The sequence below is a fragment of the Pochonia chlamydosporia genome, chromosome 3, assembly GCF_001653235.2.
Source record: "Pochonia chlamydosporia 170 chromosome 3, whole genome shotgun sequence".
Classification (NCBI taxonomy): domain Eukaryota; kingdom Fungi; phylum Ascomycota; class Sordariomycetes; order Hypocreales; family Clavicipitaceae; genus Pochonia; species Pochonia chlamydosporia.
Window position 1 is genome coordinate 3,112,816 of NC_035792.1, and position 24,251 is coordinate 3,137,066.

The 24,251-nt window shown below is 50.0% G+C and overlaps 7 protein-coding genes across 7 annotated transcripts; 4 read left to right on the forward strand and 3 right to left on the reverse strand.

Moving 5' to 3' along the window:
• Window positions 1–280: 280 nt before the first annotated feature.
• Window positions 281–3,020, reverse strand: VFPPC_04781 (small oligopeptide transporter, OPT family; the record flags this gene model as incomplete). The annotated part of the gene is made up of 4 exons (XM_018284071.1): window positions 281–1,233; window positions 1,306–2,203; window positions 2,264–2,557; window positions 2,769–3,020. The coding sequence occupies 4 exons, from the start codon at window positions 3,018–3,020 to the stop codon at window positions 281–283; spliced, it is 2,397 nt and encodes a 798-aa protein (XP_018145407.1).
• Window positions 3,021–6,492: 3,472 nt separating this feature from the next.
• On the reverse strand, window positions 6,493–7,560 carry VFPPC_13701 (thioredoxin-like protein; the record flags this gene model as incomplete). The annotated part of the gene is made up of 3 exons (XM_018291474.1): window positions 6,493–6,832; window positions 6,914–7,188; window positions 7,357–7,560. 3 exons carry the CDS (start codon window positions 7,558–7,560, stop codon window positions 6,493–6,495), a joined length of 819 nt encoding a protein of 272 aa, XP_018145408.1.
• A 3,814-nt stretch (window positions 7,561–11,374) lies between these two features.
• On the forward strand, window positions 11,375–11,641 carry VFPPC_15843 (hypothetical protein; the record flags this gene model as incomplete). Its single annotated transcript, XM_018293596.1, has 1 exon — window positions 11,375–11,641. One exon carries the CDS (start codon window positions 11,375–11,377, stop codon window positions 11,639–11,641), a length of 267 nt encoding a protein of 88 aa, XP_018145409.1.
• A 780-nt stretch (window positions 11,642–12,421) lies between these two features.
• VFPPC_04784 (hypothetical protein) lies at window positions 12,422–12,769 on the reverse strand (the record flags this gene model as incomplete). The annotated part of the gene is made up of 1 exon (XM_018284072.1): window positions 12,422–12,769. One exon carries the CDS (start codon window positions 12,767–12,769, stop codon window positions 12,422–12,424), a length of 348 nt encoding a protein of 115 aa, XP_018145410.1.
• A 2,891-nt stretch (window positions 12,770–15,660) lies between these two features.
• Window positions 15,661–16,023, forward strand: VFPPC_17695 (hypothetical protein; the record flags this gene model as incomplete). The annotated part of the gene is made up of 1 exon (XM_022429384.1): window positions 15,661–16,023. One exon carries the CDS (start codon window positions 15,661–15,663, stop codon window positions 16,021–16,023), a length of 363 nt encoding a protein of 120 aa, XP_022285578.1.
• A 2,964-nt stretch (window positions 16,024–18,987) lies between these two features.
• VFPPC_04788 (2-dehydropantoate 2-reductase) lies at window positions 18,988–21,506 on the forward strand (the record flags this gene model as incomplete). Its single annotated transcript, XM_018284074.1, has 4 exons — window positions 18,988–19,142; window positions 19,221–19,261; window positions 19,352–19,784; window positions 19,862–21,506. 4 exons carry the CDS (start codon window positions 18,988–18,990, stop codon window positions 21,504–21,506), a joined length of 2,274 nt encoding a protein of 757 aa, XP_018145412.1.
• A 266-nt stretch (window positions 21,507–21,772) lies between these two features.
• On the forward strand, window positions 21,773–22,156 carry VFPPC_17694 (hypothetical protein; the record flags this gene model as incomplete). Its single annotated transcript, XM_022429383.1, has 1 exon — window positions 21,773–22,156. The coding sequence occupies one exon, from the start codon at window positions 21,773–21,775 to the stop codon at window positions 22,154–22,156; it is 384 nt and encodes a 127-aa protein (XP_022285579.1).
• Window positions 22,157–24,251: the final 2,095 nt, after the last annotated feature.

Consider the following 24,251-nt stretch of genomic DNA (forward strand, 5'->3'; position numbering starts at 1 on the left):
ACAGCCCTGGCGTGCAAGCCATAACGACAACGACAGTGCCATCCAATGTAAAACCAAGCCTCCCATGACCTTAAACGCCGTCCAGACAAACCCCCCAATTCATACATGTATAAGTATCTGCAAGAATGTTCGAATATGAGCCCCGATGATATAAAAACTCCTCCTCTTCCATCGTGAAGTCAGACTTTGCTTGCTCGCTCGCGTTTTCATCATTCATGTAACCCAAAACACCTTCTTAAATTTTAATGCATCTTCATCTTCTACCCTTGTAATCCCAAGTTCAAGGGAATACAGCAGGTCCAAAAATCTGGCCCGGGGCGACACGCTTCGTCACCGCCTGCGCATCCCAATCAAGCGTCTTCGTCATGCCGTCGTTCCCCCACCATGACGGGGCACTTGCATTCGTCAGATACAGCGTGAAGAAGATGACCAGCGTGCTGATAATGAGACCACAGTCGAGTGCTGCAGATACAATGTAGTTGTACTGGAGCCACCAGCCCGTGTAGCGGCGCTTGATAAAGTAGTTGAAAATGATGCCAACCACACCCCAACAGAGGAAGATGTGAACAGTAGCGGGGGGTAGCAAGCCAGTGCCGCCATAAATGACGGGAGTGCAGACATATCGCCAGAATGACTTCGGCCACCGTCTGGCAAGCATCCACGTCAGAATAGGTGTGGCAGCACCAACAAGCCAGAACCACTGAAGGTTGGCGTAGGTAGCACCATGGCTGAAAATGCGAGCAGGGCCAATGGCACCCCAGATGACCGACGCAGTGTAGTACACGTGTCCGCTGGGGCAAGTGTAGTTATCTTTCTGGTTTTCAGAGCAAACATCAGGAATCTTGTGGAGGGCCCAGTTCATGACCCCAATCTGAACAATTGCTGACCAGATGGATGCGATCAGCTGTGACGAGAACATGACGCGAGGTGGTACCTTCATGTAATGACCGAGTTTGAGATCCTGAGCAAAGTACAACGCCTGGGACATGGAAATATAACCGTAGTTTTTGAACATCATCATGGTCATGGGCTTGCCGGGAACCATGTATCCGATGATAAACTCGGTCAGCACATTCAGACCAAGCTGAATGTTGGAAATACCCTGGATAAGACCGATAGGGATGAGCCAGATGATGGGGAGGAGTAGGCAGATGACAAATGCCCATGCAGGGAATCCGGTGGGCCAGCCGGTGACAACACCAAACGAAATACCGACCATGATGATGAATAGAGCTGGCAAGAAAGCGTTAGCATTTGCTGTATACAGGGTTCGCAGCATCAAAAGGTGGCACAAAAAACACTTACCAGCATACCACCAATCCTCAGCATCGCGATACTTCTTCATCAATCGCATGTGCACGTCGTCCTCCTGATGACGTGCCATCCTGAACTGCCTCCAAATCTCCTTGCCGTGATACAGAGCAACATGAACGAGAACCGCAGACATGGCAGCAAAGGACAGCCCATAAGCCAATGCGAATTGGGTGGACAGGTAAAGAGGAGAATATGCTTTGTAAGCCGTCTCATTGAAGTTGTAGTTGTCGTCGAGAATTCGAGAAACATTATAAGCCTTTCCCATATTGTCATAGGACTCAGATGACTGAACAGGCATGTAGTCGGCATACCAGGTTCCACTGAAGTGAACACCCATGGAGACAATAACGAAGAAGAAGATGATGCCACCCAAAACGTTGACAATGGCGTAGAAAGGTGGGATGAGAGGCGATCCGATGAAGCCAGTGGCAACTGTCCAATCAAATGTAATGGGGATGAGACCATAGCCATGGTTGTTTCCAAAAATCTTATTGACGACGACGCTGTTGGGTGCAATCCAGCATGCAATCGCAAAGTATGATAGACCTCTGAAAATCCACCCAGGGAACCAGTACCAGATGAATGCGGCGCAACCGACTATGAGGAAGAGCTTGTAGCGACCAATGGTCCAACCGTTGGTCTTGGATGGATCTGATCGAGAATGGTCGTGCAATGTGTAGAACAAGGCGCAGTTGACGAGGTCGGCGGGCCAGATCATGGCTGCAGGCCAGACCAAGAAGCGACGAGCGAGGCCAGCCATTCCATAACCAGTGCAGAGTGTTGTGATACCAAAGAGAATCTGGAATGTAATGCCGAATTCTTGCTTGTAAAAGATCTTCTGCGTGAGGAGGACATCAGTAGCGTACAGTGCACCACCACCATATGCGGCCTATCATGCTGTTAGTATGCCATTGAGGTTTGCCGCAAGTTATCACTTTTGAATGCTCACATTTGACATGGCAACAATAACGACGTGCTCTTTAAAGTTAAACTTGCCCGGTCGCAGGTTAAACTTGACACCAAAAACGGTCCACACCCTGTCGGGCATGATCATATCCCAACCGCGACCGATAGGATAAGCAACAAGCTGAACCACATATGTGGTAATAGCAACAGTGGGATTTCGAAGGGAGAAGAGCATGTTGATGCCAGAACCAATTGTGCAGAGCAGTAAGCCGATTACCCACGCTCGAATTGTGTTGGCTGGAACATCTACATCGTAATTTCGAACTACAGCGCGGACCTGTGCAAGGCAAAGAGTGTTAGGAATCGCATTTCCCATAATGACATTAAATTGTAGACAATAAAAAAGTTGAGCAGACTCTCGCTTGGGCAAGATTGATGGTGACAAGGATGGCCTTGCATCAACATCTCTTGAAGATGGTCTACTCAAGTCGTAGAATTGCTCGTCTCGTTTTTCTCAAGCAGCATAACGGCGACGGGAAGACTCATACCTCTGGATACGGACTATTGTCCTCCATGAGCGCATGCTCAATCTCAATGCCCTTCTCGGCATTGCCAGTAGCCAGTGCAGCGTCGACATCGTTCAACTCGTCCATAGGTAGATTTGGATCTAATTTGTGCGCCTTCTCAAAAGCCGCGAGGTGCTTGAGGTGATCGACGCCCGAGGAGTTTCCCTCGAGCGGCTCGGGGATGGGCATGATCTCCTCAACCTCATGGCGCTTGCGAAAAATTGAGAGCGGCATGGTGTATGTCCGGTGTGTCCTCCAAACGGAGGGACAACGTCCAAGCCGTAATTTTACGTCGTCGAAGCGAAGTCGCTGTGAGAATATTGCAGTGGTGCCAAAAGGGTTGGTGTAGCTCGACTCCTTTGTCTATGGCGATCCAAGTCCCTGCGCCTCTTCCTTTTTATCGGTCTCGTTATATTCACCGTCGTATATTCACAAGAGGCTGACAGTCGAAAACAGAGTCGTCAGAAAAAAAACGACAGTCTGCTTTGCGGTGTTGACTGCACTGCGAAGGGCTCGACGCACATTCACACACAGACAGACACAGACATCTGGTGAGAGGGGTGGATAAGACAGAGAGTAAGGTTGGCCTGGTCGGTACGGAGAAGGAGGAGAGAAGATTACGGGCGAAGAAGGCTTGGTGCCGTGCTAAGCGGAGACGGTGGACTCTCACATTCAGCAGGACAGGATGGACAGCTTTTCCACCCTGGTTCTTTTGTTCTGGCGGAACAGAGATGGCGGACGGGCCATGGGATTGGGGATGGGGGATGGGGGATGGGGATTCGAATGAATGATTGAACGAATTGGGGGTGTGCAGCGTAGAGCTGGCGTTGACTTCCGCCTCCGCTTCCAACCAGAAGCGATTGACTTGACCCAGGCCCACGCCTGAATGCTCTTGGCCTGCCTCTCCGGCCCATCACACACTGTGCAAGCGCGCACCGTTCCGAGCTTCACGTCCAAGTCAGCCAAGGAAGCGCATGGGCATGACTCCGTGTCGGAATTATTACCCCAGTCCCAGGATCTTTTTCTCGAGCAGAGCAGGGCTGGTAAATGTACCCTTCGGCGCCGTCCTGAGCGGAGGGAGGCAAAACTACCAGTACCCGGTGCTGCAAGAACCAGCACCAACCGGTTTGTCTCGGTCAAGTATCTCAGAGCGTCAATCGCCCCAGACCAAAGCAGGCAGGCACTTGGCCCAGCTTGTCTGCGAGTCCGGAGAAGATCCCTCCCTTCCCTTCCACTCCCCCACAGTCGGTCAGATGCTAAGTCAAGACCAAGAGCAGACTGGACGGAGACGGAACGTTCACTCTCCCCTAAATTGAGTCTGTTGCGGCGTTTTTGGGGCGAGGAGTCGTTCGAAAAAGTCAATTGCAATACATCCAGAAGAGGGCTGGCGACGCAGAGCACAAGTGAATACCAAGTCGCACTGTGTCCAATAGTACGGAAGACCCTGTGTTTAAGCATTCAGCCCATTCGATAAGACAGACAACTCCGCTGTCCCTATCGGTCACTCAGTCAGTCACGCCCAAGAAAAAGCCGCGGTCCGGGCTGCCCCCCCATACCCAGATTCGCCAATCCAGACCAGACAAGGACCGACGAATTCTCTCTCTCACCAGATGCAAGACCGCAACGGCCAGTCCGGGGTTTGCCCCTAGCTGTGCATCCCATCCATCCATCCACATGTGCTCAGGTCCTCGCAGTCGTCGCAAGCCATCGCTGGCTGCCGTTGGCCCATCCCACACATTAGGCTTGCTCCATGGCCCCATCCACCTTCCCAAAGAGGATTAGTATTGGGTCGCTTACCCCTGCTCAAGATACGGCTGACAGTGTGAGGTTGGGTAAAGCAGCCCGCATCTCTCACAACTCACACTCTTCCAAGTCTTCCAGTCTTCCATAATCTACGCCTCTATGGACGCCATGCCTCTTCTCAAACGGCATGGCTGCAACCCCCAGGGCCTGCTCCTCACTCCCTTCACAGATTGGGTATTGTCTGACCCTGACCTCTGGCTGATTGGGGGACGACGCAGGATGGCCATCTCGGCGCCTCCTTCCACTTCCCGTCTGTCGAGCTGCTGATCGTTGGGGGCAGCATCAAAGCAATTTTGGATGGGCTGGTCCAACTGACTCGTTGTAGCTCCCACTGTCCAATTTCCATATCTTACCAGTACAGTACTGTACTGTACCCCATACATTCGATGCTACTGCACTAAGATGCGGCTTATTATCACCGTGCGCTGTACCGAAGCGGACGGGTCATGTTGCTATTTATTTATTGTAACTCAAGATGTCCTGTGAGTCTCCGCGTTTAGTTTGATATAAACTGCCGGGGCCAAGATGAAGGGGCTGCAATGTTGATCCCAAGCACGTCAGGACAACGAAACTCATTCGGCCGAAGATGTTGGTGTCAATGTTCAAATCTGCCCTTTCGGAAATTTGGCCGACTTGCCAATATGTTGAGTTCGTCGATGCCACATCGTTGCGACAATCACCTAGACCAATGGTCCCTCCTTGCTACTTCACGCACCGCAAACTTCATTGATCTCAGAGATTTTGTGGCCAAAATTAAAATACGACCGGTAGTTGTGTTGGGATTTGGGAGATTGAACAAATGGTCAAAGACGAAGGAGGTTGATACAAGTACTACCTTGAGCTTTCACTCCGCGCTCAATGTTATCAGATCATGTGAACGGTCCCTTCCCAGCCAACACCATCTCAATCCTTTTGACTGCAGGACTGCGCAGTTGATGTTGTCATTGAAACCTCTTGATGATACGGACCAATCTTTGACAAGCTGATCAGCGGCACTGGAAAGGCATGCAATTCGCAATGACGCTATTGCGGCGACTACCGAACCATGAAATAATACCCAGGCCGGTTTGTCTTGGCTTGCGTGTTGCCAAGCCTGGTAACATCGATAGGGGTGGTTTGCTGGCTAAGTGAGCCGCGCTGGGTCTCAGATCCCAGACTCTTGCGATCTCCCGCCTTACCAGAACATCCCAAAATGTCAATCCACACAGATGCATCAGCTATTAAAAGGCGGTATACTCCGTATTCCCTTTCTCAATGCACTATGCTTGTCAAGTTTTACACTCTTCCTTACCATGGGATATAAATTTGCCACAGTGCGAAGGTCATTCGTCTGATGAAGGCTAAACTGGCCCTCATCCGCCAATTGGGGATTGACTTTACTTCGTTGTGCCTGGGGACTTTTGTCGCTGCAACTCCGAGCGATCCAGAAGTACCAGACCTCCTGGACCCTTTCAACTCGAGATCCGTCGCGTTCCACTATTACTGTAGCTGGCCGGACCTTTTGTGCTCAAGTCCCTGGCTGGACTGGCAAGACTGGGTACACTGGCCGTTTTCTTTTTCCTGCCTTTTGCTTTTGCCACCACACGTAGCTGGAACCTTTGAAGTTTTGTCAATGCGAACCACTACAGCAAGGCACTTTTGTCTCTACAAACTGTTCGCATTACCTTTCCCTGGAGTCCTGGAGGTAAGCTGAAAAGCATTTATTTGTCGGTGGACGTCTCAAATGGTCATTAGGTTTCGTGCCCGCACAATGCAGAGCGGACCATTCATCAAATGTCTTTCTCACTCTTGCAAGAATGCGGCACATACAGTGTAACAGCACCAGAGCTGCATTGTCCGTTTACCTTCCATTTGAGGGAGATGTTGGGCTTTTATTCAAAATTTTGACAATGCGAGGTTTAACCTACAGGGGTTCTAGATCGGCAGCTGGACCGAGAGAGACATTCCACAGAGTTGGTCGGCCATGGGTGGTTTTTTTCCACTCTTCTGTCTCCATCACCGTCGTTGCATAGGTTCTAACAGAGTCCGAAACGAGATCGAACCGGCCGAGATCCATCATCCTGGCTGCTAAAACGGTTGTATGGGCATCTAGGATCGTCGGTTGATCGCCAAAGATCCATGTTGTGCCATGTTCGTTGTGTGTTTTTAAACTATCCGTGACATCCCTCATAAAGTCGCGAGCCTGAACTTCTACTTGAATGAGGTTGTCTTGTTCCAAAGCTCGATTGTACTGGGAATCATGGCTATCCAGTAGGTCACGGTGTTAGTCGTGTAGGAGAAAATGATGGTGCAAACGGCGTCTTGTGTGTCAAGGTGTGACTTACAAAACACTCTTAATTTCTAGGGCCCGTCGATGTCCTTTGGATAATTCCGGATTCTCCAGCAATGCAGCGGCCTTGTTGGGAATACCGTCTCTGCTGTCCTCAAGAGTCACTGACAGAGCCATGGCGTGAAAGTCATATAGTCTTCCAAGCAGCCTATCGATTTCCTCTCGGTGTTGCTCGGGTAATAGCTCTGGTTGCCTCTTGCATAACCATTTCGAGATGTCATGGCTGTCATCAATTGGCGAGGGAAGCGTTGGCGATGTGAGAACCGGGACCTGGTTGATGAATTTCGGATGTCAGCCATCTACTGACTATATCAAGATCAAGCACATCTTTGACTGCGGCGCACACTAAAATTTGTACTCGATGGCTTGTGTGTACGATATGCGCGCCACTGGCTCTATGACTGTGTATTGGACTATGTGAATTGGTGAAATACGTACCTGGCCTTTTGGACTAATCTCAGTTAGATATGATTCGGATAAATTCTCCTCTTTCTGAAGGTTGACATGGCGAATCTCAACGTTGGGAGCCGTTTCGGAGTTTAGGCTCTCACCAAGAACGAATCCGAATCGTACCATGAGAGAGTAAAGTGAGAAGGGGAAATAGTGCAAAGTATACAACGGTTTCTCATCCTCTGCAGCCATGGCGAGGGAATAATGCGGCTTTGCGAACGCGTCCCTGGCAGATGATAGCCGGTAGGCAACCTGTGGTGGGACTCCCAAGTGACGAGACTCCAACTGACACGAGATGTGTTCTCCGCACTGATTCTCCCGCAGTAGAATAAGAAGAGCAAATCCAGTTAAACGAGTGTCCAATACACGGACAAGTTGGCAAAACTTTGGGTTTCTCGGCCACAGGGAATGGTTGTTTGTTTGTATGGTTCCATGTCCTCAAAGTGATGGATCTTGTGTGCCTTGATTTGGGAGCTCTCAAGCTGCCTGGCTCACAGATCGGAACGGACAGCCAATGACGTTTCGCAAAGACTTCCAAATGCTGCTAGAGCGGGCTAGATCCACGGACAAATGTGGAGCCGCCGTGTCCCGGAGCGGCGACGCCGGACGGTCCAGTCTGTTCCTGTCTGGTCCAGTCCAGTCCAGTCAACATTGAAGTCGCCGGATGGTTCATTTGCCCTTCAGGAGGCCTGAAGACCCCGGCAAGTCTCGCTGAGGAATTCAAATGCCCTGGCCGTCAATTGCTTTAGGTGCTGTCCAAGTTTGTTGTCCACTAAATCTCTAACTCGGGCTGTGCTAAGCCTCTAATGATCGACCACCAGCGTCAATCCATGTTTTTGTTGCTGCGCCTCAATGTCTGCATGTCAATTTCTCGACGTAACCTCACAGCCAGGTTTTTTGAGACATGTCGTTGATTGAAGGTTCTGCAAGTGCTTGCGTGCTTGTCTAACTAAGGCGGCTTTGCTCCCGTGCTGCCGATAACGGCAAGATCATATTACATCACAAGCATCAAGCATAGCCCGAAAGACGATGATGAACTAACACCACCGATATGTTGATCACTCAGTTCCTCACACAGGCTGCCTCCATGGTAGTCCGAGTTTAGAGGAACTACACAAATTCGTTAATTGGTTCAGAAGAGGCCATTGGTGCCATACTACCAAGCAGTTTCAGTTGACATTGCAAATTCACTGCATGGCAAGGAGTATCGTGGCTCCCAATACAAGCCGATGCCCAAAGGTAGAGGTACTCTGAGAACGTATTACTACTTTTGGCCCACTACTGTACTCTCATTACTATTTACTCCTGCAAGCACGCCCAAGCTCCATAGTATTGACCACGACAGAATCACCATCTCGTCGGTTGAATTCCACCGTCGAGTTGACGACCTACCCTACACCGAGGGATGAATTGCGTTTTTGTGTTGCGACTTCACTGTGCCTGTTATTTCATGGTCAATTCTTATATAGAATTAAAAGCCATGTGTCCCTAGTTAATGTTCTGAAACTATTCGAGGTTATCGCCTCCTATATTTGAGAATAACAGGTGCAGGCTGAGGACGTCTCGTTGTGCGATGATAATGGGTCATTTTGCTTAAGGCCAGCAAGACACAGAGTCACAGATCAGATTTTGTAAAAGGGAACATGAATGCAGAACTTTTGACAAATATCACCAACCCAAATAGTATACTGTTGTATTGCCCCAGTTGAACCAGTCCGATTCAATTCATGTTCACTACGGAAACCATACGTAAGCTTCATCCATCAACAACCGCACAAGACCCGGTTCTGCAAATAAAACACACATGCGGCATGTCAAGAGTACGTTTAGGTATATCTTGCTTGGTGACACAATAACGAATATCAAAGTATTTCGGTCATGGGATGGTAGAAAGGCAGACTGGTGTACCTTCTATGAGGAGATTGTGCAGTGCACAGATTTGGATGATACAGTGGAATTGGGCATCATGAACGAGATACACCGCAGAATTAGATCTCACCATTGTATTGTTGTTCCAGCGCCAATTATCGCCAAGAGCTACGCCTGAGTACGTCAAAAAGTCGGTGTGTAGCCAACGCTGAAATGGGCCTCGTCACGAAGCTTTGTCAACTCAAACGGAGGAAGTGTGAACAATGCCTAACGTAGCTGTTTACCTAAGGATATTGTGTCTCAAATATATAAAAGTCATGAGATTATTCCGCACATGCAGAACAATATAGGTATATGACTCGCCATATAGTCACTAGATTGACACACAGTGCCATACGAGGATGAGACGAAAGCAGCTTATTGGAGCTGGAATAGGAAAAAGACGACGCAGTCGAAAGTGCCTATAGCTGAGACATGTGCTTCGACGAATACAAGATTCTTGACGCGGAAATACATGACCTCATTGGCGACAATCACTTAGACTGTAGTCGTCTTGTTTTGACTGAGTTGGTCTGAGATACAACAGAGACTAAACCGTAGAAGGTTCTCAAGCTAATCAGTGTGCGGAGGGAAAAGACCTTGTGTGCTTGGGATGTCCCGAGATACTGTAGTTGGGTTCGACCTCACTCGGCTGGCATGTACTAACGAGCCAAGTTTCATGGCGACCGGTTCGTGAACCCCCATTCATCGAGAGGTCGGACGTGAAATACCAAGCTACCCTTCATCATGATTAGACATGATTCCAATTGCTCAGTTCTGTTGATGCCGCCCCTGGTCATATTGGAATTACGCAAACCAGCTGCTGAGACTCATTTAATCTCCATGGCAGCATTTAACCCAGTATCGTAGCACAGCCAAGTCGGTCCATGCAAAATTACACCGACAGCAAGCAACTCATCTCATGGCTCTAGCCAATCCCGTAGACACGATTATCGCGACTCAGTCGTGAACATAGCACAACTCGAAATAGAAGTCGATTTCATTCCCGATATGCATCATGTCAGCTTCATCGTTCACCAACATATGCAGCTCAATCCCACATCCCGTCCTCGGTCAACATATATGCCACACCTTGTACGACAAATTCCCAGACATACCGCTGGCAAAATTTGTCACACAAAGTCCAAGCCTTCGCATTGAACACGAGTCTGCGGTGCGACTTTCAACGGCGCACATCATATACATGACGCGATGTACTGCATTGTATGCATTTGGCTGGGCTTGGTTTTTGAAATGGGACTGAAATGACCACCAGTTGCCTGGTTCTTTGCGCCCGCCACATGTCCTGGTAATCAACATGTCGTCATTAGGGAAGAACGCCTCATTGTCTCAATATATTCTCGGGATCCAAGACATTTGCAACTTGGGCCTCGCCAAGCCCGAAGCCACATCCTCAGCGGGTCGCTCTGGTGAATTTTCATCACAGACATTGTCTTTGTAAAAACCGTTCTGTTTCACAGCATTGTGTCTATGATTCAAGTTTCTTGGACACGATCTTCATATGCCGGGGTGATGGTTTGGATGTTGCCGACAACATGGTGCTCGGAAGTTGGGAATACGCCACCAGGATATGCGGTAGGTTTTGATTGCAAAAAAGAAAAGATTGAATATGAAGAACCGTGTCTCACATTGTGATCAGGACGGCATCCGGAGAAGAACATGGACTGCGCCGGACGCCTCGTCGCTACAACGGACCAGTCCGGCGTAATGGGTGGCCAATTATGTGACTTGATTGCTCGCACGCCCTCGCTGATCTTGGCTTCAATTCAACTTCATGGGATTAGTTTCTGACTTGTGCTGCCCAAACTCAGCTTTGGCTTGACCCGCCTGTTCTCCACGCCTTACAAATGATTTCGACATCCAACTCGATCTTGGCAACGAGAAGCGGGAATGGTTAGAGCAAGGAATATGCACAATACACACCATGATGAATCTCTGGCGTGGCGTTCATTCAACTTGGACCTACCAGGACTGGCCAAGTCAGCGACATGGTGCTGTCGTGGAGGGAGGCGTGTGCAGCTCTGAATACTTGGCCGTGCCTGCTGAGCCCTGGCTCTGATACTAAGTAGATTGATACATGTTTAGCTTCGGGGGCGACGTCCGGTTGAGCCCATTTGGATTGCATTGCACATTATCTGCCGTGCCTCTCTCGTCTCTTCTGTATGGCAGTGGCGGCGAATGGCGTTGGTCGTGGAGCAGAGTAGCGGTCTGTTTTGATCGTGAAATCGTCAAAGCTATTCTGGAGAAAATGTTGATACAAGATCTCCATACTCGTCCGGCGATAAACCTACAGCAACAGGCTCTATTGGTGATAGACTTGCATAGTGGCGGCGTGTGTTGTTAGGGTCAATCGGCTCATCGGTGAGAGATGTTGACCACCATGAATGCAAGAACATGAAGCACCATGCATTGCAGGACCATATACCGCATAATATGCGAGGTTCTGATAGTCCATGTCCATGTCCATGTCCATCCCCGGATTGCTGGCAAAGCCGAGAGTCCCTGGCATGCTCGAACCGCTCAAGCCATGTTTGGGACCGATTAGGAATTTCGTGTCAAGTATTACATTCTACCAAGAACGATATTTTCCTAGCGATAGTTGCCAATGCTAGGTCCGTTCTTCAAGCTAAGCATAAGGCTTACTACACAATGACTCAACCCACTGCTGCCGTTATCTCGGTTTGGCATGAATGATGGCACACATAGCCGGGTGAGATTGCCGGTAAGTTCCCCAATGTAGTCAGAGCATGAGATACGCAAGTAACGGCAGAGACAGCCAAGTTGCGGCTGCGCGGCAGTATAGGTAGATTTTCGAGGCAGCAGAGAATTGTATTTTGGTTGAATGTTGAACAGAGGTTCACTTACATGTCCTTGCTGAAGCACTTTGGCAGCGCTTTAGCCCAGACAAATCAGCCAGATAGAGTCCCTTACGTCGATCAATCAGTCGACTAATCGATATTCTAGAAATTTTCAGCAATAGTTTCGGGTGACTGTTAGACACGATAGCCTCAGGCGGTAAAATTTTGCTCACTTAGTTGCTCAAAATCCCAGTGTGTCAAGCATGACGATATAACTGCTGGCCTTGAGCTGATGCAGAACCCCGGCTGCACAAAGCCGCAAAACGCTAGAATTGCTTATCTTGGAGTCCCACTTGGCCTCTAATTTGCCGCGTGGCACTTGACATTTTCAATGTGAGTATAATGTACCGGTACTGCATACTGTGCTCCAGAAAAGCGACATGCGGTCCTTCCAAAGCCGTTGGCGTGGGCTCCCAACAAGACATGGGCCGATAACCGTGAACGTTCCTTTGAGCATGTGAAATGCCGTCAGTAACATCGAATTCCGAGCCCGTTTCAATGTTACAAAGCCGATAGCAATGGTATCTCGGGAGCCGCTCCTGTGGAACTTGTGCTAGATACCTACCTACGGACCTAGATAGGGATATGTGGCAGCAAGGGACGATAGCTGACATTACAGACAACAAGTGACTGTCATTGCCTGTATGTGGAGTACGAATCTCAAAGTGCAGAAGCACTTCTCAAACGTCTGATTCTCCTTTCGTGTCTTCAATGAGGATCAAACTGCGTGTGCGTGGCGTGCGACCTGGCGGGTTGAAGAGAACGTGAGCTTGACAGCTCCTCAAAGCTCCTCAAAGCTCCTGAACTGTCAACATTGAATGTGCCTGTCCAACTGCTGGCGAACAGAGTGCGTCTCTGGCGAAGCTTAAAGTTAATTGATTGGTGCCTTTCAGGGCATCTAAAGTGCAGGACCGCCACGGATCAAGCCGCGTGCCCCCACTGTGGCGCCTATTGTGGGAACCAAGCTGCCCATGTCTGGTTCATGCTGGGATTGATCCTGCGTGATGAGAGCTCATCGTCAATCATGCAATGCAGTTTTTCGTTTGCCATTGTCAAGTTGCTTTGTGCAACCCCGGTGGCTGGGTTCAGACATTGCTCATCCTCCTGTCTGCAGCTAACTCGACATGTAGCCGTCAACTTGGTTCGAGGCTGACGGCAGTGACAGAAATACGCGTATCCATTCTCAGAGCCTGACTGAGCCGCGGCAGGGCCAAGGTCCACGATGAATGAAAACGTGGATTTGACGAGCAAGGGGTACGTCATCGACTCTTGTCGCATCATCGGGATTGAATCCGCACCTAAGTTGAGCAGTTGCCACGACTATCGTCTAATGTCCATCACAAGCAAGGGAGAGAAATTGGCAAAATGTCAATCATCTCAATGTCAAGCCACGAGGCGGCAAGGTAGGGGATTGCAAACAAACAAGCTTTGGATCTGCCCACACTAATTCAACTTGTGAATAGGGGTAATCTGCCATGACTGGCTGTAGTATTTCCCGCATGCAGGCCAAGTGAACGCTGATTGCTAATGATGATCGGACATAGTGGAGGACATATCTGCCATGCTTAACCAGGGGGGTTGGATAGCTCCCATAGCGTTATGCGTCCAGCCTCCAGCATCTCAAAAACATGCACAACTTTCCTCAGCAAATAACCAAGGAAATCTGGAATATTTAGAAGGTTACATGAACCTCTGTGGAGCCAATTCGGCGTTGCTCCTTCAAGGTTGGCCCGAACGTTGCTCTGGATTTTCGCAAGGGTGGACAGCGAAATTCGAACCAGAAATCCCCCCCCAGCTTGTGGTTGATGTATCAGCGCGACACGCTGTCTGTCCTGAACAGAATATATAGCGTATGGGACTGCTTCTTCCCAGGGGCCAAAAAACCCTCCTCGGGAGATGCGTGTTGTTTGTTCATCCGTGGATTTACTGCGTCAGGTACGGTTGTGCTGGATACAGTTGAACGCTGCGAAATACGGATAGCTTTCCCACTTCCATGTCCTGCTGGTAGCGATTGCACCAAAAAAGGATGTAGAACTGAGTCTTTTTGCCTGGAGAGCTCACCTTTGCTGCTCGAAATCGTTGCATGCAACCTCGGACTCACGCCTGGCCACAACCGGCTGGTCATGGCGTGCCAAAGGGTTTGTGCCTGCATGTGTCAGCGGCATTTGTCCCAATGCACCAAACAAGCTGCATATTGCTTGATGCAGTAGACACATCTCGCTCACAGCCTCATTGGGTGTTGCAAGAATTCGTAAGATTTGCTGAGAATGCTGCCAGCGCCATTATCTTGTTTCAACAGATCAACGCCAAACATCGGGTACTTGAACATGATGCAACATCTTGAGCTGGCTGTGCGGAGAAGCAAGTGCTTCTGAACGGGAGTCTATAAAGATGTCTTGCTTGATACTGTGTCCTGGGCTCCAATGATCCCAACTGGCGATACATTTTCACAACGTGTACCGAGTACTCGTTGGGGACTGGAGCCATTAGTACGGATAACAATGCCATTGTCTGTATGCCGAGCCCGCAATGACATCTCTAGGTACCTAGGTAGTGGAAGTGGCCAACGAACATCTCATGGCTCCATGGTGGATGCTGTATTATTGGAAGCGAGTTATAGTTCTTGTTGGCCAGCATTTCGTTGTTATTAGACATCCAAATTAGGACCAAAAATCCTGCTCAGAAGCCCTGGTCCGGACTTTGACAGGGGAGATTGGTCTCTACTAGATTGAGGCTGTGCATCCGAGAGCCATCATGCAGTAAAATGGCAGTATCTGCTCGGGTGAGCCGGAGGCACCACAATCTTCAAAGAGAAGCCAAACCTGGGCGCAAAAAGGTCAACGGCACAGGGAGTCCCAGAGCTTGACGGACGGGTCGAGTTGCGTGGAGTGATGTCTGATGGCGTGGGTGACATTGAAACGGCCTTTTAGCATGGTTATCATCACGAGCTTTTGTGCATGTACTGCCCGTAACATGGAAGGCTTATCCACTCACATACTCCGTACTCCGCTCTCCATACAACAGATCACATTTTGCTGCTCACATTGAGTCGCCTGTCATATGAATCCTGTCAGTCTGTGGCTTGGCTTGTCAGGGGTTAGGTTGACACCAGGCACCAGGCAAGCGGATATCGGAATCGGATTTGACCTTCTGGCATGGAATGATTCATGGCGAGGTCCGTTGGTGATAATGTGCAAAGGAAGGAGGATGAATGCAAGGTTTGAAGATTTGGAATAGATTAATAAGAGTCAATTGAATTGTATCAGATGCGCATTGTCATGACAGCGCCATCTCCCAATCACGGTCGTTCCTGCCCGTTTCTTTGCATCGATCCTGGGACCAGACAACCAACTCGACCCTTCGACGCATTGCTCAGGCAGGTGCTTGCTATCAATTAGGCCAAAATTGCCTCGGAAGGAGGCATGGACCAGACCAGACAGATCTTGGAAGTCCTGACTCCTGAGGTCTGGTCCGAATAACACTATGACGACCACGTCCATAGTAGATGCTCGTATTAACCTGTGTCTTTCCAGCCTTGCCCTGCAGCTGGCCCATCCACTTGCCCAAAGGGTCATTTAGCCAAAGTCCGGAGTCGAGTCTGGTCGAATGTGGTTTCCTACCAAGTAAACTCTTTCTCGAGCCGCGTATGCAAATTGTTCCCTTTCTTTTTCACTCTTTCTCTCCGACATCTCCTTCCATCACCACAGTCACAATCAGTACAGTGGTTCCCTCACACCGACGCAGGCCTGACCGACAGGCATCCTTCGAGACCCCCGAAGCGAACCAAACGAGCCCAATAGCCAACAGGTGTCACGACAACCAGAGGCCAAGTCTGGTTCAAGAGTTGGGAGCTGAGCCGAAGCTCTAGAAGCACCAATTGCACTTCGCTGCTCCTCGTTGCTCCACGCCCCACGCCTCGTCCGGCATTCCGAATCGCGGTCACTTGTCAATGTCCATGCCACAGTCACCGATACGGTCAATTCATCACGTCGTGGCTTGGTGAATGCCAATTTGGGCGTAAGAGGTGGCTGTCTATAATTTTTTGAGCAGTGTATTGTTTACGGTGAGTGCAGTTTTGAGAGGTTGCAGGCACACAACACGATATCCTCTTCTTCATGCACCAAGCAAAGTATGCCGGCGCCCAATCTTCTCTTGAAGTCCCTTCAAGGCTTGTTGTGCCCAAATACCTGCTTGAGGGCCTGCCACTAGCAGCCGTCATTACTCATACCCCTACCACTTCCTTGGACAAGGAAATACCACACCTTGCTACAGTTGTCAATACGGTGCATCTACTCCACCGCAGCTCAGTTGGCCCTAGGGGGCGAGGCTTGGCAGAGACATGCGAAGTACTGAGTATTCTGAGCGAATGCTATCGGTTTGCAATCAATGGGCCGTTCGACCCCTTTTGGTCGAGAATTCTCAGAGTTCAGTCAGGGTTGAGGAACTCTGAGCTTATCAGCATTGTGTTTTACAACCATGGACTCCGCACTTAGCCTCAGGTTATTCAGTTGCAGGTGTGGGTGCTGGTCTGACTGGGCCGTGTTTTTTTTTTTTTTTTTTTTTTTTTTTTTCATGGTCTCTCCTGTTTGCCCTTCCTTGTGTCGCGCCACATCCCTTAGTCGTCACCTGGGACCACCGCACTGAATGCTAACTGGACGTTTGGTTAGAGCCGGACTGAACTTTGTTCACTTCCCCCCCATCCCTGTGCCTGGGCGCCGCTTTGTTCAAATTGACTGAAGGGAAGGGCGCTGTGCTCTCCCTACAGTTGTTCGGGTTGAAAGCCCATTGGGTCACGTAAGTTGCGTTTTCAGGGCCAGTCGACCAGAGATTTGAAGCTCCTGGTTCCTGTCTTTGCACGCGGCCACACGTTTGTCTGGGGTCTGACGATACTTCACCAGAGCATTTGAATTGTCTCTGAGGAGCACCAGACTGTACGTCCGTACGGACTAAGTTAGTTCCAGTTGGAAGGAACGCCGGAAGAAGTACCTCTGTTTTGACGCGTTATCCGGTGGCGCATCAAGTACCGGGTACCTGCCGGACCCTGGAGGCCGGGTCTCACCTTGAACCTTTGCGGCATTGCCATTTTTGCGACCAGACGACTCTTGTCTTCCAAGGACCGGACCGGACAGAACAAAAATCAAACCTTCGAAGTGGGACGGTTGCTTGCTTCCACTGGAAACAGTCACAGCCAGAACTTTTGAAGGTATCGGTACCCATTGCAGGTACGTACCAGTCGCCACTAGCTGCTAAAGTTGGAAAGGGTTGCACCGCTTTCGGCGCCATTGCTTGTACCTTGACTTACACGCACCACACAGGCCGCAGCAATTTTTTCCTTCGACGGTCTCAATTGCAGCTTCTGTTGTCGGGCTCGTCGCTGGTCCGTTGTCTGGGTTGCTTGCTTGTGCATTCTGCATAAGCTCTGTTGCCCAGACTCTGGCAGGATTTTCGTTCGAAGCTCGTTTTCATCGACTTTTTGTTTCTTTCTGGCGACACGTTCTTCCGTCGTTGCCGGTGCCCCCTCCTCTCTCTCTCTTTTTTTTTGATTATTTCTCTCTCCCTTCCTCGCCTGTGGTTTTCATCTCCATTTATTCAGCGGATCCCACGAGGCAGCCAAGGCCCACGTTCTCGATTCGACGCCGTCCTTTTCACCAGCGGAAGTGGCATTGGCTGGCACACCACGACTGGAGGTTTTACAGGTCTGGTCCCAGCTCATCACAGCACAGGAACTGACCTGGTCTGGTCTGCCCCCGGTGCTTGCTTGAGTGCGTGTACGTGCGTGCGTACGTGCGTGTGCTCGCGGCTGCGCTTGCGTGCCCAGCCTGACAAGGTTCATCTTCTTGTCCTACAAACCCCAGATAATTTCCCACGCCCGTCCCGTCCACTACCATCTCTCACGTCCCACCGCCACTGGCACCTTCGTCTTTTAGTCGTCACACATTTGCTGGTCCATCCTCTCGTTCCTCAGCGCGCCGCGTCGTTACTGAAACTGGCCCCTGGACCTGGCCAGCCGTCAGTCCGAGCTTTTGCATTTGCTGTCAAGTCGTCTTCGTCGTCGCTCATTCATTCATCCATCGCTGATCGCACGCCCTGAGTCTGTGGTTGTCATCGCTGCCCACTCCTGACGATCCGGCTTCCGCCAACTCTCTGGCATTTTCGCGGGTCCCGTCTCGACACGCCCCTCTCTCGCTCGCGCTCTCTCGCTTTTGCGTGCCGACTTTCTAATCTGTCCCCCCTCCATCGACTTCAGCTCGACAGGTCTCACCTGTTTCCGGTCGCAATTTACACGCCCATCGACCCGTTTCACAACACGCTTTACCCATAGTTGCTCGAACCCGGCATCTCTCACCATCGCAAAAAGCCTGTCTCCAGGCTTCACCTCGTGGGACAGGTTGACCAGGGCCATCGCAACAACCCGCTCGCTGCAACGCTACGATTTCGATCTTGTCAGGTTCACTAATCCCCATTGGGGGCCACAGTAGAAACCATGGCACCCATACATCCCCGGCTCAGGATTCTTTCAGGTATGCTGTCCCACCTCTCGTCATTGTCGTGCACTCTGTGCACGCTATCAGTCGACTCGTCCCCGTTGGTCTCGTTGGCGCCTGAAAAATGCTGCCCTGTCGCGCTGGTCCAGCATTTTTAGGTCCGCTATTCATCATTGCCCATCGTTTGGTCGTCTTTTCCGGCCCTGCCGCCCATTTCCCCATTCCTTCATCCGCATCCTCATTCGTTTTTCCTTCTTATTGTTATTCCCTTTCCACCAGCCGCTCGTTTCTTCCAATTCATTAGAGAAGGCTGTTGGCTTAGCGGATTTTTCTTGCTTCCATTCGAGATGGGCGACAGCCAGCTAATGAATATATGCTCAGTTGGCGGCAATCCCGTCTCTGCCTTCTTATCATGGAGGCTACAGGCTACTAACGCCTGCGACGTGACCTTGGTGTGGAAATCAGGATACGAACATGTTGCTCAATACGGCATCTCATTCAAGTACGTTGTCAATCGCCATTGATCTTGGCGAGAAAGAAAGGCAATTTTCAGATGGAAACTAATCCCAGCGTTTTACAGATCACCTGTTTTTGGCAACGAACGATTTAAGCCTCGCCATGGTATGATGATGTTTTTGACATGAGCGCATTGTCGAGTTGTCTTACTTCTTACAAATCAGTAACTAACTTTGTAATTACCTCGTGTTGCAGTTGTTCGGAATCCAGAAGACGCCGCTCATGCTCGAGAGGGTCCATTCGATTATGTTGTATTGTGCGTCAAGGCACTTCCCGATGTCTACGACCTCGCTGCCGTTATCGATTCCGTTGTCACACCTCAACACACATGCATACTTGTCAATACAACTCACACATTAGGAGTGGAAGCAGCGCTGGAAGAACGATTCCCTACAAATGTGGTCCTGTCGCTTGTTTCTGGTGCAGAGCTTACACAGCTTGGACAGAGCGAATTTGAACACAAGGGCTCAACAGAAGTATGGGTTGGACCTGCCAATAGAAACAGCAACATACCCCAAGCGATCCAAGAAGACATGGCTCAGGCATTGGCCATGACCTTGAGTACCGGTCAAGTGGATTGCAAGGTCTCCTCGAATATTCGCCAACAGCAATATGAGAGAGTAATTGGGTAAGACTCTACAAACAGCCCCGACTCACCGCCCTTGTCCCCAATGCGCTTAGAGCTAACTGAGCGCCTAAATCTAGCCCAATTGCCTTTCACCCTGTCTCTGTTCTCTTTGACACGCCGAATCACGGGGCCTTACTAGAGAAGGTTGGAGTTAGAGACATGATTTCCGATGTCATTGATGAGCTGTTGCGCCTAGCTGATGCAAACGGCTGCAAGCTCGCCCCAGACTTCAAGCAACGGACAATGGATGAAATGACGAAGCCCAATTTACCCGAGAGCATTATGTGGCAAGATTACATGGCAAGGCGACCCATGGAAATTGAAACATATCTAGGTTCTCCCGTCAAACTAGCTCGCGATTCCCAGGTGCCAGTTCCTCGGATAGAGACTTTATACGCCGTCCTCCACAACCTCAACATTGTAAACCGGTCTAGGCCCAAGCCCGGCGAAGGGCCTCCAACAAGCATGATGCCCCCCAGCTCACCCATTTCTTCTCCACAGTCTCGATCCGTTTCTCAGGCGGGTCATCGCCCAATGATGGGTGGTATGCCAAATGGAAATGGCATGCCACCGCGACAACCTCGACCCAGAAACTCTTCAAATTTCGGGCCTCCAGGTATGCGACGACCGCCTCAGATGAATGGTGGTCCGCCAAACGGTTACCCTCGTCCTCCACCGTCAATGAACGGTGGCTCACGAGCACCATCACGACGCGGTTCTATGGACGGCAATGACCTCGAAGAGTTCTCGCATTTAGTTCTCTACGACGACATACCAGAGGGACAAGAACCAGCATTTGGTGGAGATTCAGATCTAGTTTTGCGAGAGCGGGAGCTCCAGCTTCGCCAGCGGGAGCTTGCCCTGCGAGAGCAAGAAATGAGAATGAGACGTGGCCCTCCTCCTGGTCCTCGCCGGGGACCCCATCCCATGCGCAACAGCCAACAAGTATTCGATGACGATGACGACGACGACGATTTCTTCGACCCAATGGCGTCAACTGGAGCACCAACCATCGACCCTGATAACTTTGACATGATGAGTGTAACGTCGAGGAAGAATCGTAAGGCGTCTAGCCAGTCTGCGTCCCAGTTTCGCAGAAACCCGGACGATGGCCCGCCGCCTTCTCGAGGAAGTCGATTCCGCCCTAGTTTCGGACGAAACCGTACCAGCCAGGTTAACCACCTCCCTTCGATGAATGACAACATTTTAGACGACCCTATGTTAGCCTTTACATCGAATCGATACGGCGCAGTTGACAGGGGCACCATGGGTGGAAGCTCTCGTGCCAACTCGCTGACAGCTTCAAGGTTAGAAGACATCCCGTACGGACCAGCACCAGGTGGTCCGCCAGGAATGAATGGTGCATACCCACGTCGCGCAAGTCAATCGCCTGGCAACCCGTATGGTCCACCACCTATGCGGGGCGGTCGTCCTTCGCCCCCCAACGGCTACGCACCTTCGATGAACGGACGGCCCTCGCCACCAGACGGGGTGCGACAACCTGTTCCTCGCTACCCGCCGGGGCAAGGCAATTCAATAGCTCCCCAGCAGGTAGAGCAGCATATAGGGGTGAGCGCCCTCCATCCACCTAAGCCAAGAAATGTTCGTAGTCTGACGGGTAGTGCGAGCGCCAGCGTGGGCAGTGGTGAAGTCGACTCGGAGCAATCTGCACATAGCAGTCAGAGCAGCTTCCAGAACGCGACGTCGATCGGAGTCCGTTAAGCTTCGTTATCACCTCATCGCCATGTGACATGAACCGCGAAATCGCTCTCGACGATTCGGGTCCATCGGCATATGATGAGACGACGAACTATGTCGTACCAGCACATCGACAATTGTTTTAACAGCCATTCAGCGGCCACGCAATTCATTGCGTTATACGTCCTCGTCACACAACCGAGACACAAGTAATGAAATCCTTATTTCTTTTTTCTTCTTCCTACTTGTACTTCACACGGCCTCAGCCAAACGAATAAAAACGAGACGACATGCGGTTTAGAGTCAATTTGGACTATTATTGGAACACCGGCGCGTTGATAGTATTTTTTGAGCGGACTTCACGAGTCCTCGTACATAAGTGTGGGCAACGTTTGAAACCAAAAGACACGAGAATGTTCTACCTTCAGGTAATATTGCATTGGGATCGGAATTCATGTTCTTGTTTGCGTCTAGCATATAATCAATTATCCAAATCTTCTGGCGAATTCAGTCCTTACCACATCAAGCATTCCTACGTCGGGACGTCGCCATGGAGCGAATCGACTCTTCGAGAACAAATCGAGCACAAGTCGATTACACACACATTATCAGCGACACAACGGGGCAACTTTTGGAGAGGGAATTGTTGTATGTCATATTGGGGGATGCAATGATGAATTGAGTGGTGGCAACAAGCTTTGCATTGCTTGTGAGACTTGCGATTCACGCACGATGGCGTGTATGACCATGCACATATCCACTGCTGTATCGGGTGATGGCATGTGAGGTCGTCAGGGGTCGTACGGCGACATGTACGGTCCTTGTTTTGATCGGGTCTGGCAACAACAAATTTAGACGACGGCGGCGGGGTTGGTTCTTATTACACTATTGTTTTTTATTCCTCTTCCGTATTCCTTTGTGTTCGTTGTATGTGGCCTTGAGACGGATTATTCTTGTTCTTCTTTTCTTTTGTGATGGGACGGTTTACCGCGGATATTGGGCTTATTGACTGCCCTGCGGAGTACACGGCATTGGTTGAAGACGGAAAGTGAGCAGGAAGAAAAGCTTTGGGCAATTACTGCCCCGGACCTAATGAAATGGTTAGACGAGGAAGAGATCCTTCAAGCGGGGTCGGGACGCTTGAATAATAAGTAGTTGAACACAGCACAGGCATAGAAGAAAAGAAGCAGCGTTTCACGATGACAAACTAGATGTCCAGTGCTTGTTGGTGGAACTAAGAGTGTGTGTGTGCATGTTAGGCTTCCCTCGTCACTCGGTTCGGAGATGAATGAGGTGATAGCAGGGATGATTCATAGCATTTAATTACTTTTCTGAACGGCACTTGGTGTTCGTCAGATTATATGTGTATGACATTTTGGATGTTCAATGTTAAACAGTGTCCGTTGTGCCGGCCCAACAATGAACATGGTCATCTCGCGAGGTCTGGGTCATCCAGTGTTAGCAAATCTAACTCTACTATCCGTGCAGTTTCCGTGGTTTGGGTTAGTAGCTGAATCTAGTCAGTCAATGGCGAGACGGTATTAATTTTTCTTCTAAACTATAGAGCTCTTCGATTCGAAGGCGTGTCTGCTCTGCTGCCAATGGTCTAGTACGTCCGCACCAGAAACCCCAACTTCCCATTTCCCCAACTTATGCAGAACTAGCACAAGTGGACTAAATAAAGGCTTACACTCTATTGAGGAGTCTGAACAACATATCAAGGTCCATGATACCTTGTGATTCCTTCCACTGTTGACTGAGCTGATATTCGTCGTCTGGCTCCGGCTCAACCATTTCAACTGGCTCGTCATAGTCGACCGGCATGACCTTTGCCTCTGTACGACCCGGAAACTCTTCAGATTTGTCCCACTAACTCTTTAACCACCCTTTAAAAGCTTTCGGCCACCAAAAGTGTGGTCGGGGAACCCAAAGCAGGAATTCGTTTGAGCGGGTGGCCCAATAACGATAACGCGAGCTGACGGGGCGTGTTGTGTTATAGCTTTTGAACTTGCAGTTAGGTCGGCTAAATGTCGAGGAATGGTCGAAATCGATCAACAGGGCTTGGGGATTGTGATTGCCACCTGTATCATCTAGAAGGATGTTCCTGGGGGCAAATTCTCTGTGTCTCACGCCGTGGAAGTTGATCTTGGTTTTGACTTCCATGGCTGTAGCGAGTATGTTGAAGCACTGTTGGGGGGAAAAGTCCATTAAACTTTTGCCCATTAATAAAAGATTGCATGCTACTGCTAGATATTAATTCTATAAGAATCATGCGTACGGGCCGTATGTCCTGATAGAGCCATGTTAAATGTCTAGGAACCGTGATACCCGGGCACGAGAAGACATTAACGCCAGCTTTTCTTAAATCCTGGTAAGCTGACACTTGTAGAGGTTTCCAGAGAAAATGGGTCGCCTGAATTACGCCCTACTGGTGCCATGCTGAATGTAATTGATTGACTTGAGTTGTATGCATCGGGGAAATAGGGAAATGACAGTGGTGTTGATTTTGATGGAATATTGGCAGTCTATCGTGAGTCTTGACTACCCTACGGGTACGGAGTAAGAGATCTGAGATCGAAAACACCCACCAATCGCAAGGTCCCACTTGGCCCCCACTTGGCAACTGCACCTGGCGCGAAGACGCGTTTAGTTGCACTGGGAGACAACCTTAGCGTACAACAGAGAACATGCTCGACCATATAAAAACGATTTTCCAAGATATCAGGACAGACCTATTGCCGCTTCGTCATCAAGCAAGGATCTAGGATC